This window comes from Haliotis cracherodii, unplaced genomic scaffold (genome assembly GCF_022045235.1).
Source record: "Haliotis cracherodii isolate W230 unplaced genomic scaffold, xgHalCrac1.p SCAF_10, whole genome shotgun sequence".
NCBI classification, from domain to species: Eukaryota; Metazoa; Mollusca; class Gastropoda; order Lepetellida; family Haliotidae; genus Haliotis; species Haliotis cracherodii.
In genome coordinates this window covers 31612402-31630092 of record NW_027266265.1, presented here as the reverse complement: position 1 = coordinate 31630092, position 17691 = coordinate 31612402, and the positions used below count along the sequence as shown (strand labels likewise).

General features: G+C 43.1%; 1 protein-coding gene across 1 annotated transcript in view; it reads left to right on the top strand.

Moving 5' to 3' along the window:
• The first annotated feature begins 298 nt into the window (after window positions 1-298).
• Window positions 299-17691, top strand: part of LOC139449048 (A disintegrin and metalloproteinase with thrombospondin motifs 16-like) — a 91462-nt gene continuing 74069 nt past the window's right edge. Inside the window, exon 1 of the mRNA XM_071230521.1 lies at window positions 299-373. Coding sequence (XP_071086622.1) covers window positions 299-373 — 75 coding nt within the window. The remainder of the gene's footprint in view (window positions 374-17691) is intronic.

Below are 17691 nucleotides of genomic sequence, written 5' to 3'. Positions count from 1 at the left end.
ATAAGAAATGATGGTTGAGTTTTAGTGTTGATCCTGTCTGGTTAAAAGCATGTTGGCAGAGGGTGTTTTTCTGGTTCAGGAGAGTGGATGTGCAAGGGTGTGATGAGGACTGATTGAATGGGACAACTCGTGAAGTAAACCTGTGTTTAACAGCTTTCCAATTTCTTGTGTCCCCCTGCCTCCCCCACCCTCTGTCCCTCACACCTCTACCCCAGGGGATGACTGGTCTCTATTCTGGAACACAGGGATTGTCATTCGATGGATGTGTATGTGTGAGCTTCGACAGTGACGACAGTGGATGTGTAAAGTATCTGCCAATCAAGGGATGGAGTCCATCACCTGGCTTACCTTCAGTTTTCTGCTCTTGGAACTGGTAAAATTCTTTTTTCTTTTTCTCAGAATGACACTTCAAGGAAAATTATTTCTGTTAATTAATGGTTGTCTTGATATGTTGATATTTTCTTTTCTAATTTTAACTCGGAATCTTTTAATTTAAAGGAATCATATTTTGGAATTAGCAAGAACCAAAATAAATGCAAAAATATCAAGAACAGTTAAGTTTTTCTATATTAATGAACAGAATATTTTTCATTGAAGTGTAATGAGTCAATAGAATACATTTTGGTATTTCTATTTTACAGCAAATTCTTAAATCTATTTATTTCATAGGCCAAGGAAAATCATGTAAAGAAATTGTGTGTTGTCATTGATATGGTTGCATACAATGGTTTGGTTTATGTAGAGTTAGTTGTCATATTTTGCTTAATAAATTATGTTCTCCCATTCAGTTTAGAATTATGTTAGTTAAAAAATGGCCTGTTTACCCTGTGGGGAATAACATTAAGAAGTGGTGAGTAAAATGAAACACACAGAGGCCCCATTAATGGTGTGAAATCCTTTCTTTAGATATGATAAAACCTGTGTCAGGGTACATAATAGTGAATCGACCATGTTCTGTGGACCGATATGCTTACTTTAACACAAAGAGTGCATTTCCCCTTCTCTTAAGTGTTAAATGTCCTTTGATCATTTGCACACTGTCGACAGGCTATCTGCCAACTTCATAGCCACAGAGCACTGTATTGTCAAAACATGCCACAAGCCTTCCCTGATGTTGTCATTATCTATGACCCCCGTAGCAGTTAAGCCATTTTTAATTTACTGTCTGCTCAAACTATGTATATGGCTTTTGGAGTATCAAGAAAAGTTTCATGTTTTTACTCTCTGATGAAACACTTAAGTGATGAAAAGGAAATGATTTAATGTTAGAAGGATGTCCCAAAAAAAGAATGTTGTAAATAAAATGATTTCTGATAGCAACTTATTTGTAGTATACCTGAAACTGCGTAGCCTCAACAAAATCACAATGGTACCTGAGATTACCTACTTTGATGTCCCCTCGTTATAACGCAAAATGTATCTCCTCTTTATTGCCCTTTAATAACATAGAAGTTTATTTAAAAAATATTTCTATGAATCTGACATTACTATGAAAACTTCTGTCACATTCATGCAGATATATCCTCATTATAAAGCAATCAATGCAAAAGTCCAAATGTATATGTGTTATAATGAGGGGGCACCTGATGTAAGTTTACATACATTATCCAGTTTCCGCAGCAGACTATATATCCTTTTACCAGCATATCGCCTGTCTCAGACTGGATACCATCACAGCATATGATTCCCTTCTCACTTACTGCAGTCTATATATCTGTCCCTTACTTGTGTTCTTTTATGTGGAAAACAGTTCAAATGAACATTTTCCTATGAAAATGACAATCAATTGGAATGAAGCATGCCATAAATGAAACGAGTGAGATCTTGGATGATAATTAGGATCAGGACTTCTCAAATACTTATGTGAATGGGTGGCCCTGTGAGTTCAGGCACTGCAGAGTAATGGCCTGGTTCCTGTTACACAAAGCAATTGTAGCATTACGACCCTCTTAAGTCAGTGTTATACTATGGGAGTTGCGACACTCAAGGAGCTGCAATTGCCTTGTGACACAAGACCCTGAAGCAGTTGGTCGTGAGTTCAGAGCTTGGGCACAAGTGGCCCTGTCATCTGAGGTGCCACAATATCTGTGCAGAGTTGCATTCCAGAAACTAATGATAATGGATTCTATTCACAATTCACCCTGATCAGACTGTCTGTGGTCTAGTGGGTAGAGTGTCTGCCCAAAGAGGAAGGTTGGTGGTTCGAGCCCCTGACTCTGTGATACCAAAACGCTGAGATGCTGTAATATAACTGAAAATAGTGTTCAAAGCAGTTTCAAACCCAGTTCATTCACTAAATGACAACTTTGCTCCAGATTATTATTCATGGCTTATCAGCACCTTGCCTGTGCTACTGGATTTCAAGGCAGTAAATGTCCACCATCTGCATCTTTTTTGGCTTTGTCCCACATTAAAGGGAGCAACTATTTGGTTTTCGGGGGCATGGGGATTTGGTTTGAGATGAGAAGTTATTTTTTTTATTATCTTGCCTCCATGTCAAATTGTTGATCTGATTGGTTCACATGATCTTGATAAAATACTCTGTATCCCACCCAGGAGGGAAATATATTTCTGAGCAGGAGAATTATTCCCTTGTACCCTGCTTCGAAGCAAATCACGTGACATAGCGCAAGTTAACATCAATTTTTATTTGTATTAATTTCTTTACAATGGCAGGTTGAAACGTAGGCAATTTGTTGTGGCACTATCACACATGGTATAAGGGTTTATGCCACTTGTGTGATACACAAGTTATGATGTTTAGGAGCTCAATTATTTTGTCCGACCAAATAAGTTGCTCAATTATGTTTTTAAAAATATATACAAATAATGAACTGTATTGTTAGGACACCTGTCTGCAAGAAAAGGGCACATTATATTTCCTACAATGAGAAGCATGTGTATTTTGTTATAGTAAATAATTCTGCCTTCTCCCTCCCTCCCTCCCCCTCCAAATAAAATCAAATCGTGTCTCCATTATAGGCTGCCACCGTGATATAACAGAAACACTGTCTGAGGCAGTGTTAAACCTAAATCACTTACTCATTCGGAAATACACCTCCTACCCTATTGCAACAATGTTGAAGGGGTGTATCCAAGTGCAACTTCAGTCCAGTTCAAACTCCAGCAGCCTTCTATGGTCATTTATCACTATGAAAGGATAAGGAAGGTATGGGGATATGGGGAAATATAAAGTCATATATCCAAGTAATTAGATGTGTCTCCATCATTAGGTATAGGGTATGCAGTGATGTGTTACATTCTGTTATATCAACTCACTTGGCAGAGAGAAGCAATGAAAGCAGCTTCACTTGGAAGTCAGTGATGTGTTCGGTGTTTGACACAATCCTGCACCTGTATGTATTCACCATCCTCCTGTGCAGTTTATGATGCGAAGTTATGTCACGGTTCAGAGGATATTTTATTAGAATTGACAGCTATGTCATTTATCGCTGATAACAGTTGAAGACTTTGAGCTGTCACCAGGTTCATTCTCTAGTGCAAGAGCATACACAGTTGTAGGGGGACTTCAGACACCTGATGCTATGAGGACCTAAGGGTGTACTTTTTTCGATTAGTGAAGCAAGGGTCTTTAATTTTGTTGTACGATGTTGTCTTGTGTTCCTGTAGTAGATCAGAGTGGCTGTTGTTGTACTTTGGTGTCTGAATTACAAGTTGACCTAGTGTAATACTCTAAAACCACTTCTGAACACTGGACAGAACACATGAATATAAAACTTTTAGAATGTCCATATGTTCTGAAAGATCCAGAATTATAGTGTTCAACAAACATATTAAGAACATTTCCACATGTTCTGATGATGTAACACTGTTAGAACACTTGTAAAGTGTTCTAAGCTTGTAAAGTGTTCTAAGCTTGTAAAGTGTTCTAAGCTTGTAAAGTGTTCTAAGCCTACATTCAAAACATACCATTGTTTCCGACAAATGCTTCTACATTATGGAAATAATATATTTCAAATACATCTTGGAAACTGCAATTTGCCTGATGCTTCACAATGCTTTCCAGAAAACAGTGACTTTCAATGAGGAAGAATTCATATCATAGCTACTACACCCCCATGCATACACACACAGATGAAATTCTGAGCTGTAAACATGAATTATTTGTTGTCTTTATTTGTAAAGCCCAGGTGGCCCAGCCCTGTGAGCAACAATCTGCTGTGCAGAGTTGCATCACTTGGGCACACCAAAAAAACTATCATATTGGGTTCGAATCTCAACTAACTCCAAATGTGTTTCTAGGTTTGTCATCACCATACATGTGCTAGTTGGTTTCATCAAAGTGATAATCGTCTGAGACCTGCATCACTTCGGGCTTTCCTCCGACATCAAACTGCCACACTGTGATGTAACTGGAATACTGTTCAAAGCGGTGTTAGTGAGTTGGATTTAACACCACTTTTAACAGTATTCCAGTTACATCACGGCGTGTCAGCTTAATGTGGGAGGAAAGCCCGAAGTGATGCAGGTCTCGGATGTTTACCACTTCGGTGAAACCCACGAGCACGGGTATGGTGCTGACAAACCTAGAAACATAATCGGACCCTCAATCATAGGTTTCTGGCGTGCGCAAGGGACGCAACTCTGCACAGCAAATCGCAGCGCCTTAGATGACTGGGCCACCCGTGCCCCCTCAAAGCGGTGTTAAACCCTGCTCAACCACTCACTCATGGTCTTAATTTGTCAGCCATGTCAACTTCTATCATCATTCCACATTATAACATGAAAATATATTCCGGATCATGTGGCTAGTCAAGTCATGTATGCTGATGTTGTTCATAACAGGTTACTAACTCTCATGTAGCAATGTGAAGCAGGTGATCCCAACTTAGCCTGAATTGTTACCAATTATGTCCATCATTCTTCCTCATCCTCATGTTCAGCTACTTGAGATATGTTAAGTTGCAAGTCTTTCATGAAGCGTTTGTACCCCTCAAGAACGATAGTTTGTAACAGTGCCATGATCATAGCGTATGCTTTAGAAACCTTCATATAAAATTTCTATTTAATGATAAGACGGCAAACACACCATTATTCCGTGCCTGTAAACTGTATCTGTCACCATGAAGGTTTCTTGGAGTGGACTCCATCAATATATCGACTGGTTCAAGAGGATTCCAAGACATTACTTTTCAAGGCAGTCAGACTCAGGAACATCCTACAACTCAAAACATTTTTTTCATAGTCATATATTCATCAAAGTCGTACACACTGTGTAAGAATTGCTCTTATGAATGCTGGTTGGTACACACAAGATTACTGTAACACTCACATGTATCATTGTTTACAGGTTGCCAACTGTTTTGCGATAATAATCTGTCTAAGGCACTGTAATTTGCTACATCGTTGCCTCCCTTAGGCATGCAAGAAAAGAATGGTCATGAGTTCCATTCCGAGATTGGTTCGTGGAAATGTCAGCACCATACCCATGCTCATGGGTTTCACCAACGTGCTATTCATCTTACTCCTACATGAACTTGGGCTTTTCTCCCCAATCAAGCTGCAGTGACTGTAGTCCAGTTTTATAACGTCTTGCCTAAGTATGTGGTTAGGTATTGTGAAGGTTTGTGATTTGTGACATTGTCTTACTTTGCTGCCACTCATATTAACCTCAGTGATGGGTGATGCATGCAGTGATTGTTCTGCCTTTATTGAACAGTTCAAATGTCAATAAGAACCTTCAAGTGGAATTGTCAATTGATACGCAGCGCGGCCCCTTGAATGTATCAGGGTGGCAGTTGTAGGGAAGTTGTTCTATTGTTGTCATGTTTGACTTTGTCAACTCACATTTAGGGAGAAGGAGCACAACATGTATAATCAGTCAATGAATCTGTCCAGGTGAACTGGATCGTTAACCTCTCAGGATTGCATACCTGTGAACATGTCCTATGACTGGGCTGGCGAGCAGCATTAATACCACTCACTGTTTCATGCTACAAGTAATCAAAGGTTGGTTTCCAATGTTCTATTGTTCAAGCAAACAAGAGACGCATGACAGTTTAACAGGTGGGCACTTCCAACAATGCACTCGGTCATGTTGCCTGATGGTTGACTGACTGGACAGGCCTTGACACCCAGACAACGGTGAGACAGACCTAACTGAGTGAACCCACTGTCCTACCAGTTACAATACTATCCATACCGGCCAGACTCCAACGATGAATACTGCACTTGGTGAACTTTCTAAGGCTGTAGTTAGGATGATTCTCTCCACAATAGATGTATTTCATGCAGAAAGGAAACTTAATAAGAGAAACTTTACGCTTCTTGTGTGTAACTTTTTGTCAAATAAGTTTTGTGTTTCTTGGCATTTGTGGTGTAGTGTTCAGTGTTCGTAGAAAGTTAATTATTGGTAAATATATAATTTGGATCCTGAATTATGTGGAGGTCTTAACAATATTGGTCCTTATACAAAGGTTTTACACTGTCAAGTCTTCATTCACCTATGGAAACTGACTGTGCATAATTACTAGAGTCATTCATTCACAAGTCGGTCATCATCTTATGCTTCTCCATGTGTGTGTGTGACATCTTCACAAGGTCAGTCTTGTAGGTTAAAATGGTGACTTATAGGGAAACATTGAGCCAAGGTGAAAGAAACAATATTTGAAGCCGAAATCTTTTTTCCAATAATGTTTCCATTGGAATTCCTTCTAGTTTAGAAATTTAGAATGTACATCCAATATTGTCTTGGGTGAACACCCGGAAAGACAGTCTCTTGGCTCTGCCCCTACCCCTGCCTTTTTGTTTTGCCCAAATTAACAGTGCCTTTTTTGTTTTGCCCTAAGATCTGCCTTCTTGTTTTGCCCTTAGATCTGCCTTCTTGTTTTGCCCTTAGATCTGCCTTCTTGTTTTGCCCTTAGATCTGCCTTCTTGTTTTGCCCTTAGATCTGCAGACTCTGGCAACAATTACTCAATTACTGATGATATGAAAATCCTTTCAGTCCATCAATAAACAATAGAGCACTGGTAGCTAGGCCAGTGGTTAAAGCATTGTCCTGTCATGTAAAGAACCAGGTTTGATTCCCACCAGGTGCGCAATGTGTGAAGCCCATTCTTAGTGGCACTCACTGTGATATTGCTGTAAGCAGCATAAAACCACACTCACTCACCAAATTAATTGCCTCATTCGAGGACATGAATGTGCTAATAGAACATAATCAGGGATCAACAAAAGATCCCATGTCGACCAGACGTTGATCTTGGATCATGCCCCACCCTGTCAGTCATCACCCCCTCCCATCCAGGTAGTCACCTTTGTCCCCCCCCCCTCCATATTATCACCTGCACAAGCCTTAACTTACTATTTTATTAGCACCTCACACAGGACGTAATTGCTATTTGCATTCCGTTGGTTTCAATGGGTGTCAGTTGGAGAAGCAGTGACAATAAAAGTTATGTGTATGTGTTATTTGAGTAGTGAAAATGGCTACCCATGGCTACCCAGAATCACCCCAGTAAGCGAAAAGGGACACCAAAGAAGCAATTAACACAATTTAGGTCAAATTGTATAAGATAATCAACCAAATTATTTGCTTTTTGTGAAGTGAGAATACAATAACAGGCACAATGTATTGAAATTATATACATCCGCCACTCATGAATTATGACATACAGGTGATCAACTGCAAAAAATGATACCTTTGGAAATTGCACTTTTGAATGTTGAACCCCTAAACTGAGAGCCCTAGAGGTGAAAGTGAGGCTAATCGAACACATCCGGAGGTGGGAACCACACACACTGTTTTGTGATGATGTCCTCAGACCTGTGTACAGAACTGTCAGTGCTCAGGTGTGACTACCAATGTCATTACACTATTTCTAGTGGACTAAATCCATGCACAGAGCCCATCATCCGGCTCCCCTGAGTAACATTGGCCAAAGACATACATACATTATATATACGTCTCTGCATTGGCAGAGACTGTAAGATCATGTCAAGTTGTCATTGTGCTGAGTAATTACTCTGCTATTGAGAAACACAATGATTTTAAAGGTCTGTACCTGTAATATGTAAAATGAAATATTTCTCAACATTTAACTTAATTTTTTGGGGGAAATGTCAACATGTTAAAACTTTTGGATGATCTTTATTATCTAATGTCAGTTTGAAAAGATAAGGGTTTGGTGTGAATTTCATTGTGCTAGGTACACTGGTTATTGTGATCTATTGCACGGCTTGTAGGAAAATCAATTTACCCTGTTAGCAGTTTCGTGTAAAAACATAATTACTAATATGTACTGGCTAGTGACTAGTTATCGCTGAGGATCAATTATCGCCAACTCCCTGTTATAGCGCGCACGTTATCGCATCTCATTTTATTTTGGCTAATCATAAGAGGAGAGAAATATTTATCCAAAAATGATGAACGAAATGGACTCGTGTTAGGAAATATTTGAAAATAAACACCATAAACACCTTGCTCAAGTACAACTTTAGAAAAGACACCTGGGCGGTGTCACGTGACTAATTCACGTGAAAAGATATATCAAACAACACGATGCACTTTCAGTTCTGTCATTGCTTTCTATCTGCCTTTCATTTCTTCCCCTCAAAAAAATTCTTAAACCTATTTGAGCTATATTTCCAAAAATGCATAACCTGTATATATTGTGAAATCCATAGTACATAGTGTTGAGGAAAAGCATGTGTAGAATATTGGTTTTTGTCACCTTGGCAGACGATCAATTGATAATAGCATTTCTTATTCACTTTGATGAATAGGGGGGGTCAGGTGGTCTAATGGTTAAAGCATTCGCTCGTCACACAGAAGACCTGGGTTCGAATCCCGACATGGGTACAATGTGTGAAGCCCTTTTCTGGCATCCCCTACTTGATATTACTGGAATATTGCGAAAAGCGGCATAAAACCATACTCGCTCACTCATTTTGATGAATAAAAAAATTGAGTGCGATACCCATGATACTAAAAAATGTAATTTGTATAAATGACGCAGTGCGCGTGATCACGTGGCACGTGCTGTTAACATGATGATGATAACTGGTAAATTCTATTTCCACTGTTTTGATTCCCTTTCGTAGCATTATAACAGAAATCAACTGAATCTTTTTCCACAGAAAGAAACAAGCACATTTGCTCATAGTTTCACAAAAATTAAAGTTATTGGTACAGTCAACTTTGTACACAGAATATGTCAGAAATAACATGAACAAAATAGCGATAACTGGTCTGTGACCAGTAACAATTTTTAATATTTTAAGCACATCTAAGACAATGATATTATCCTTGATATCATTACTCCTAACATATATTGCAATGTGTGAAGCCCATTTCTGTTGTTCACCGCCATGATATTGCTGGCATCAGTCTGAGAGGCAGGCTGGCAGATGAGCATCAAACGCCATTTAGTTATATAGGGCTGGCTATCCAGTTGAATATGTGGGGCCAACCTTCTTGTTTGCTGTTGTGATTTATTTTATTTCAGTATATTACTCATGAATGTTTACAGATCTAGTTGATATCTGTGATCCCTGCCCCCTTCATTCCTCCCTGCAGGTGCCCCCTGCCTTCTAAAAGCAGGTACCCTCCCCACTAATAAGCAGGTGTCACTTCCTTACCCCCCATTATGAGCAGGTGCCCCTTTAGGTAGAGATAACTGTCAATCATTGCACCGGATATCTAATATATTTGGACAGTCATGACCTGCTATTTTTTTACCAGCTGATATGGTTAATCTATTGTGTGTGTACTAACATCAAACATAGCAGCGTTAAGATATAGCTCTTTTATAGGCTAGTAATACAACTAGGATTTACAACAAACCTCAGTGTTAGCTGGGGAGATATAATTCTGACTGCTGTGCTCTGCAGTTAATAGAGTTGGCAATGGTTGTTGTAGAGGAGGAGATTAAACATTACGGATAGAATCTTCAGCTTGTTGTGAAAGCGATTGCTCCAATCCCATAGCTGTGTCCCGTAGCTAGATTACTTTAATTAATATGGATTGAAAGGTTGATTTAAATGGTTGGTGAGTTTGTATGTAAGATATGCATTTATGCATCTGTTTGATTAAGATTTAGTTCCTTTTTTCTGAAGTTAAAATAAGAAAAAAATACATTAATATTGACTCCAGTTCACTATGAATTCAAACTCTGCTTGTTCTTTGAAACCTTCTAGTGGGACTGTATCAACGGCTGATTTCCAAGAAATAACTGATACCTGTAGTTAGTGTCTACACTGCGACTTCCCTCTGACATCAAGCTGACAGGCCATGATATGAGTGAAGTAGGGACTCTCTCTCCCACTCTGTCAGGAAGCAATCAAAAATTAAATCTTTATACTTTAATGAATTATATCTTATATTTGTTAATATAAATTGAAGATGATATTCTTACAATAATATCACACAATTGATTTTAAAGTTTGTTTTTATATTCCATGCTTTCATTGGTGTTAAGTGCTATCCACAACTCTTAAGACTGAAGACTACAAACAAGTCATAGACCTGAGAGGACCTAATTTCAGAAGTGCATATATTCAAGGCTTTGTAAGATTTATCTGGATCCATTTTTCTTGTGTGAAAGGGGTAATTCCCAACGAATATGTTTACACTGCACCACAAACACACAAACACCCCACCCCACCCCACCCCACCCCACCCAACCCCACCCAACCCCTAACCTATGATTGTGGGTTCGAATCCCGGTTCGCCCCGATTATGTTTTTAGGTTTGTCAGCACCATACCCGTGCTCCTGGGTTTCACCAAAGTGGTAAACGTCCGAGACCTGCATCACTTTGGGCTTTCCTCCCACATTAAGCTGACACGCCGAAATATAATTGGAATACTGTTAAAAGGGGCGTTAAACCCAACTCACTCACTCACTAATTTGTCAAACAGTGTAAGCCTGAACATAGTGAATAATATTTGTTTTCAAATCATTTTGTAGATTTACACAGACCAAGAATCATAACATGTTTCAGACACTCCAAGACTTTGATTTAGTCCCTTGGGGAACTTTGAGGCAGGTCAGAGGAGCAGCCCCTATCTGGCATCAAGTGTCATAACCCTTAATCCCTTTGTTGAGCCTTGACACAATATGAGACACTCCTAGCCTCACTTGTCCAGATTCTATATCAATCATTTCCCTATCTCTTCTACATCATCCCCTTGAGAACTGTCCATATGGCTTGGATTGGTAACCTCATCCCTGACTGAAGCAGGTCAGCTTAATATTGGGCTTAATGTTGGAGAATCTGTGGATCAGTTCCATGTTGATACTGATAGTGATAGTGATAGTATATACGTTGTCTGATAGTATCCCGTATAGTCCCTATGAAACCCACCCCCTATCCCATCTTCCATGTATATACTCACACTCCCCCCCACCCCTCCATGTATACACTCATACCTCCCCACCCCTCCATGTACTGTCACACCTCCCCCAACCCTCCATGTATACACTCATACCTCCCCACCCCTCCATGTATACACTCATACCTCCCCACCCCTCCATGTATACACTCATACCTCCCCAACGCTCCATGTATACACTCATACCTCCCCACCCCTCCATGTATACACTGATACCACCCCACCCCTCCATGTATACACTCATACCTCCCCACCCCTCCATGTATACACTGATACCACCCCACCCCTCCATGTATACACTCATACCTCCCCACCCCTCCACGTATACACTCATACCTCCCCACCCCTCCATGTACTGTCACACCTCCCCCAACACTTCATGTATACACTCATACCTCCCCACCACCCCATGTATACACTCATACCACCCCACCCCTCCATGTATACACTCATACCTCCCCACCCCTCCATGTACTGTCACACCTCCCCCAACCCTCCATGTATACACTCATACCTCCCCAACACTTCATGTATACACTCATACCTCCCCACCACCCCATGTATACACTCATACCTCCCCACCCCTCCATGTATACACTCATACCTCCCCACCCCTCCATGTATACACTCATACCTCCCCACCACCCCCACCCGTCCATGTATACACTCATACCTCCCCACCCCTCCATGTATACACTCATACCTCCCCACCCCTCCATGTACTGTCACACCTCCCCCAACCCTCCATGTATACACTCATACCTCCCCAACACTTCATGTATACACTCATACCTCCCCACCACCCCATGTATACACTCATACCTCCCCACCCCTCCATGTATACACTCATACCTCCCCACCCCTCCATGTATACACTCATACCTCCCCACCACCCCCACCCGTCCATGTATACACTCATACCTCCCCACCCCTCCATGTATACACTCATACCTCCCCACCCCTCCATGTATACACTCATACCTCCCCACCCCTCCATGTATACACTCATACCTCCCCACCCCTCCATGTACTGTCACACCTCCCCCAACCCTCCATGTATACACTCATACCTCCCCACCCCTCCATGTATACACTCATACCTCCCACCCCTCCATGTATACACTCATACCTCCCCACCCCTCCATGTATACACTCATACCTCCCCAACACTCCATGTATACACTCATACCTCCCCACCCCTCCATGTACTGTCACACCTCCCCCAACCCTCCATGTATACACTCATACCACCCCACCCCTCCATGTATACACTCATACCTCCCCACCCCTCCATGTATACACTCATACCTCCCCACCCCTCCATGTATACACTCATACCTCCCCACCCCTCCATGTACTGTCACACCTCCCCCAACCCTCCATGTATACACTCATACCTCCCCAACACTCCATGTATACACTCATACCTCCCCACCCCTCCATGTATACACTCATACCTCCCCCAACCCTCCATATACTGTCACACCTCCCCCAACCCTCCATGTATACACTCATACCTCCCCACCCCTCCATGTATACACTCACACCTCCCCCAACCCTCCATGTATACACTCATACCTCCCCACCCCTCCATGTATACACTCATACCTCCCCACCCCTCCATGTATACACTCATACCTCCCCACCCCTCCACGTATACACTCATACCTCCCCACCCCTCCACGTATACACTCACACCTCCCCCAACCCTCCATGTATACACTCATACCTCCCCACCCCTCCATGTATACACTCATACCTCCCCACCCCTCCATGTATACACTCATACCTCCCCACCCCTCCATGTATACACTCATACCTCCCCAACCCTCCATGTATACACTCATACGTCCCCACCCCTCCATGTATACACTCATACCTCCCCACTCCTCCATGTATACACTCATACCTCCCCACCCCTCCATGTATACACTCATACCTCCCCACCCCTCCATGTATACACTCATACCTCCCCACCCCTCCATGTATACACTCACACCTCCCCCAACCCTCCATGTATACACTCATACCTCCCCACCCCTCCATGTATACACTCATACCTCCCCACCCTCCATGTATACACTCATACCTCCCCACCCCTCCATGTATACACTCATACCTCCCCACCCCTCCATGTACTGTCACACCTCCCCCAACCCTCCATGTATACACTCATACCTCCCCACCCCTCCATGTATACACTCATACCTCCCCACCCCTCCATGTATACACTCATACCTCCCCACCCCTCCATGTATACACTCATACCTCCCCACCCCTCCATGTATACACTCATACCTCCCCACCCCTCCATGTATACACTCATACCTCCCCACCCCTCCATGTATACACTCATACCTCCCCAACCCTCCATGTATACACTCATACGTCCCCACCCCTCCATGTATACACTCATACCTCCCCACTCCTCCATGTATACACTCATACCTCCCCACCCCTCCATGTATACACTCATACCTCCCCACCCCTCCATGTATACACTCATACCTCCCCACCCCTCCATGTATACACTCACACCTCCCCCAACCCTCCATGTATACACTCATACCTCCCCACCCCTCCATGTATACACTCATACCTCCCCACCCTCCATGTATACACTCATACCTCCCCACCCCTCCATGTATACACTCATACCTCCCCACCCCTCCATGTACTGTCACACCTCCCCCAACCCTCCATGTATACACTCATACCTCCCCACCCCTCCATGTATACACTCATACCTCCCCACCCCTCCATGTATACACTCATACCTCCCCACCCCTCCATGTATACACTCATACCTCCCCACCCTTCCATGTATACACTCATACCTCCCCACCCCTCCATGTATACACTCATACCTCCCCACCCCTCCATGTATACACTCATACCTCCCCACCCCTCCATGTATACACTCATACCTCCCCACTCCTCCATGTATACACTCATACCTCCCCACTCCTCCATGTATACACTGATACCACCCCACCCCTCCATGTATACACTCATACCTCCCCACCCCTCCATGTATACACTCATACCTCCCCACCCCTCCATGTACTGTCACACCTCCCCCAACCCTCCATGTATACACTCATACCTCCCCACCCCTCCATGTATACACTCATACCTCCCCACCCCTCCATGTATACACTCATACCTCCCACCCCTCCATGTATACACTCATACCTCCCCACCCCTCCACGTATACACTCATACCTCCCCACCCCTCCATGTATACACTCATACCTCCCCACCCCTCCATGTATACACTCATACCTCCCCACCCCTCCATGTATACATTCATACCTCCCCACCCCTCCATGTATACATTCATACCTCCCCACCCCTCCACGTATACACTCATACCTCCCCACCCCTCCACGTATACACTCATACCTCCCCACCCCTCCACGTATACACTCATACCTCCCCACCCCTCCATGTATACACTCATACCTCCCCACCCCGCCATGTCTACACTCATACCTCCCACCCCTCCATGTATTTATTCATACCTTCCCACCCCTCCATGTATACACTCATACCTCCCCACCCCTCCATGTATACACTCATACCTCCCCACCCCTCCCCACCCCTCCATGTATACACTCATACCTCCCCACCCCTCCATGTATACACTCATACCTCCCCACCACCCCATGTATACATTCATACCTCCCCACCCCTCCATGTATACACTCATACCTGCCCACCCCTTCATGTATACACTCATACCACCCCACCCCTCCATGTATACACTCATACCTCCCCACCCCTCCATGTATACACTGATACCACCCCACCCCTCCATGTAAACACTCATACTTCCCCACCCCTCCAAGTAAACACTCATACCTCCCCACCCCTCCATGTATACACTCATACCTCCCCACCCCCCCCCACCCGTCCATGTATACACTCATACCTCCCCACCCCTCCATGTCTACACTCATACCTCCCCACCCCTCCATGTATACACTCATACCTCCCCACCCCTCCATGTATACACTCATACTTCCCCACCCCTCCATGTACTGTCACACCTCCCCCAACCCTCCATATAGACACTCATAACCCACCCCTCCATGTACACCCCCTCCCCAAATACTTCCACTCTCTCAACTATTTGTTTCACTTCCCCACCTCCTTGCACCCCCTCCTCCTTGCACCTCCCTCCATGATCCCCCCCTCCCCATATAGAAGTTTCAAGTCCTTCCATGTACTGTTTCCTCTCTCCCATACATGTTTCGCTCCACCTCTCTCCATGTAGTTTCCCCCTCCCTAATCCACCTGCCATTTATTGACAAAACAGACTCAGTATCTGGGGACAGTGGAACCCAAGCCTGATAAGCAGAAGGTCAAATCCTCCTCGTACTATTTACTCATCTGATACTGCTGAGGTATATCCAATGGTCACTCTGTTTGTTTCCCCTCTATGTTATACGGGAATATTGGGTGGTCAGTATAGACGATATTAACTGAGGATATTAACCTGGTTGAAAGCTGCGTGTGGTCAGGGCTAGTGATAATCCTCGACCAAGAAGGTACTTATAAAATCGGTGACACAGGGTTACTTCTAACATGCACTTTGGAAATTACCTATTTCATTTAAAAAAAATTCCATGTTTTTTAATAGAAATTATATATCCACCACAGCATCATTTAAGATTGAGAAGTCACTTTAATCTGTTGATTCAGGAAATACAATAATCCCTTCAGGGCTCATTGATTCTACTTTGGGAATGAACTGATGCAAGTGATTTCTCCTCCACGGACACAAAGCGTGAAGCTCATATTTTGTCTCCTCACCATGATATTGCATGAATATTGCGACAAGTGGCATAAAACCTGTTTCACTCAATGGCTACATGGAACTCTTGGTGTTTCCCATTATGGCTGTAGTCTGTGAAAATCATTCATGTCTTCCCTTAGCTGTACTTTGATTGCCACTTTACCAAACCAAGCTGACCCGTGAAGATCCAGGGTAGAACAAGTCTTCAGCAACCCATGCTTGCCGTGAAAAGCGACTATGCTTGTCATAAGAGGCAACTAATGGGATTGGGTGGTCAGACTCTTTGATTTGGTTGATGCATGTCATTGTATCCAATTTGCCTGGATCGATGCTCATGATATCAATCACTGGATTGTCTGGTCCAGACTTGATTATTTACAGACCACAGTCATATGGCGGGACTATTGCTGAGTGCAGCATTAAACAAACAAACCAAACATTGATGTACAGAGAAACCCAACCAAGTGAGTTGGGTCATCCAGACATGCCAAGATACAATATATACACGTCTAAGCCATTAATGAATCAGTTTCACTTAAGTATTTATGTTTTGTACAAGTTCGGTTTTCAGCACCACAAGATCTACAGGCAGGATAAGATAATGTAAAAAATGTTTTTAAACAAAAAGATATGAAGGAAATGAGAAATATATGTTTCTCCGCCTTCCCACCCCCTACACCCATCAGAAACTTTTGCAACTCAACTTAGTGTGGCATATGTTAAATGGGAACAGCAATCTGTCAGGTGGCAAACATATACTTGAATTATGAAGCCATGAAAGCTGAATGTTACAATATAAGACATACCTGGAAACCTTTCAAAAGATTTTGGCAGCTATTTTGACATTTGCATGTATCATGCATATTAAATCTATACCAGATATGTTTTTTTTATTGTTTGCTTGAACATGAATGTGGAATGCATATTTCCAAATGGCTATTAGATACTCTTTGGGAGGTATCCATTCTGTGCAGGCTGTATTGTTTGGTTTCAAGGATCTGGTACACTCAGTGCATGAATATGATCTGACTGTCAGGGTTTTGGAATGAGTTGGATCATCATGGAGTAACAATGGACGACAGAAGGGTCAAGATCAAAATCAACTTCATTAATATGACCAGTAGTTCCTGGGATATGGGGCCTCATCTGATGGTGTACCACTGGTAGTTGGAAGGGTAGAGGTGCATGGATGGCCTCATCTGATGGTGTACCAATGGTAGTTGGAGGGGTAGAGGTGCCGTGGCGGCCTCATCTGATGGTGTACCACTGGTAGTTGGAGGGGTGGAGGTGCCATGATGGCCTCATCTGATGGTATACCACTGGTAGTTGGAGGGGTGGAGGTGCTGTGATGGCCTCCTCTGATGGTGTACCAATGGTAGTTGGAGGGGTAGAGGTGCCGTGGCGGCCTCATCTGATGGTGTACCACTGGTAGTTGGAGGGGTGGAGGTGCCATGATGGCCTCATCTGATGATGTACCACTGGTAGTTGGAGGGGTGGAGGTGCCATGATGGCCTCATCTGATGATGTACCACTGG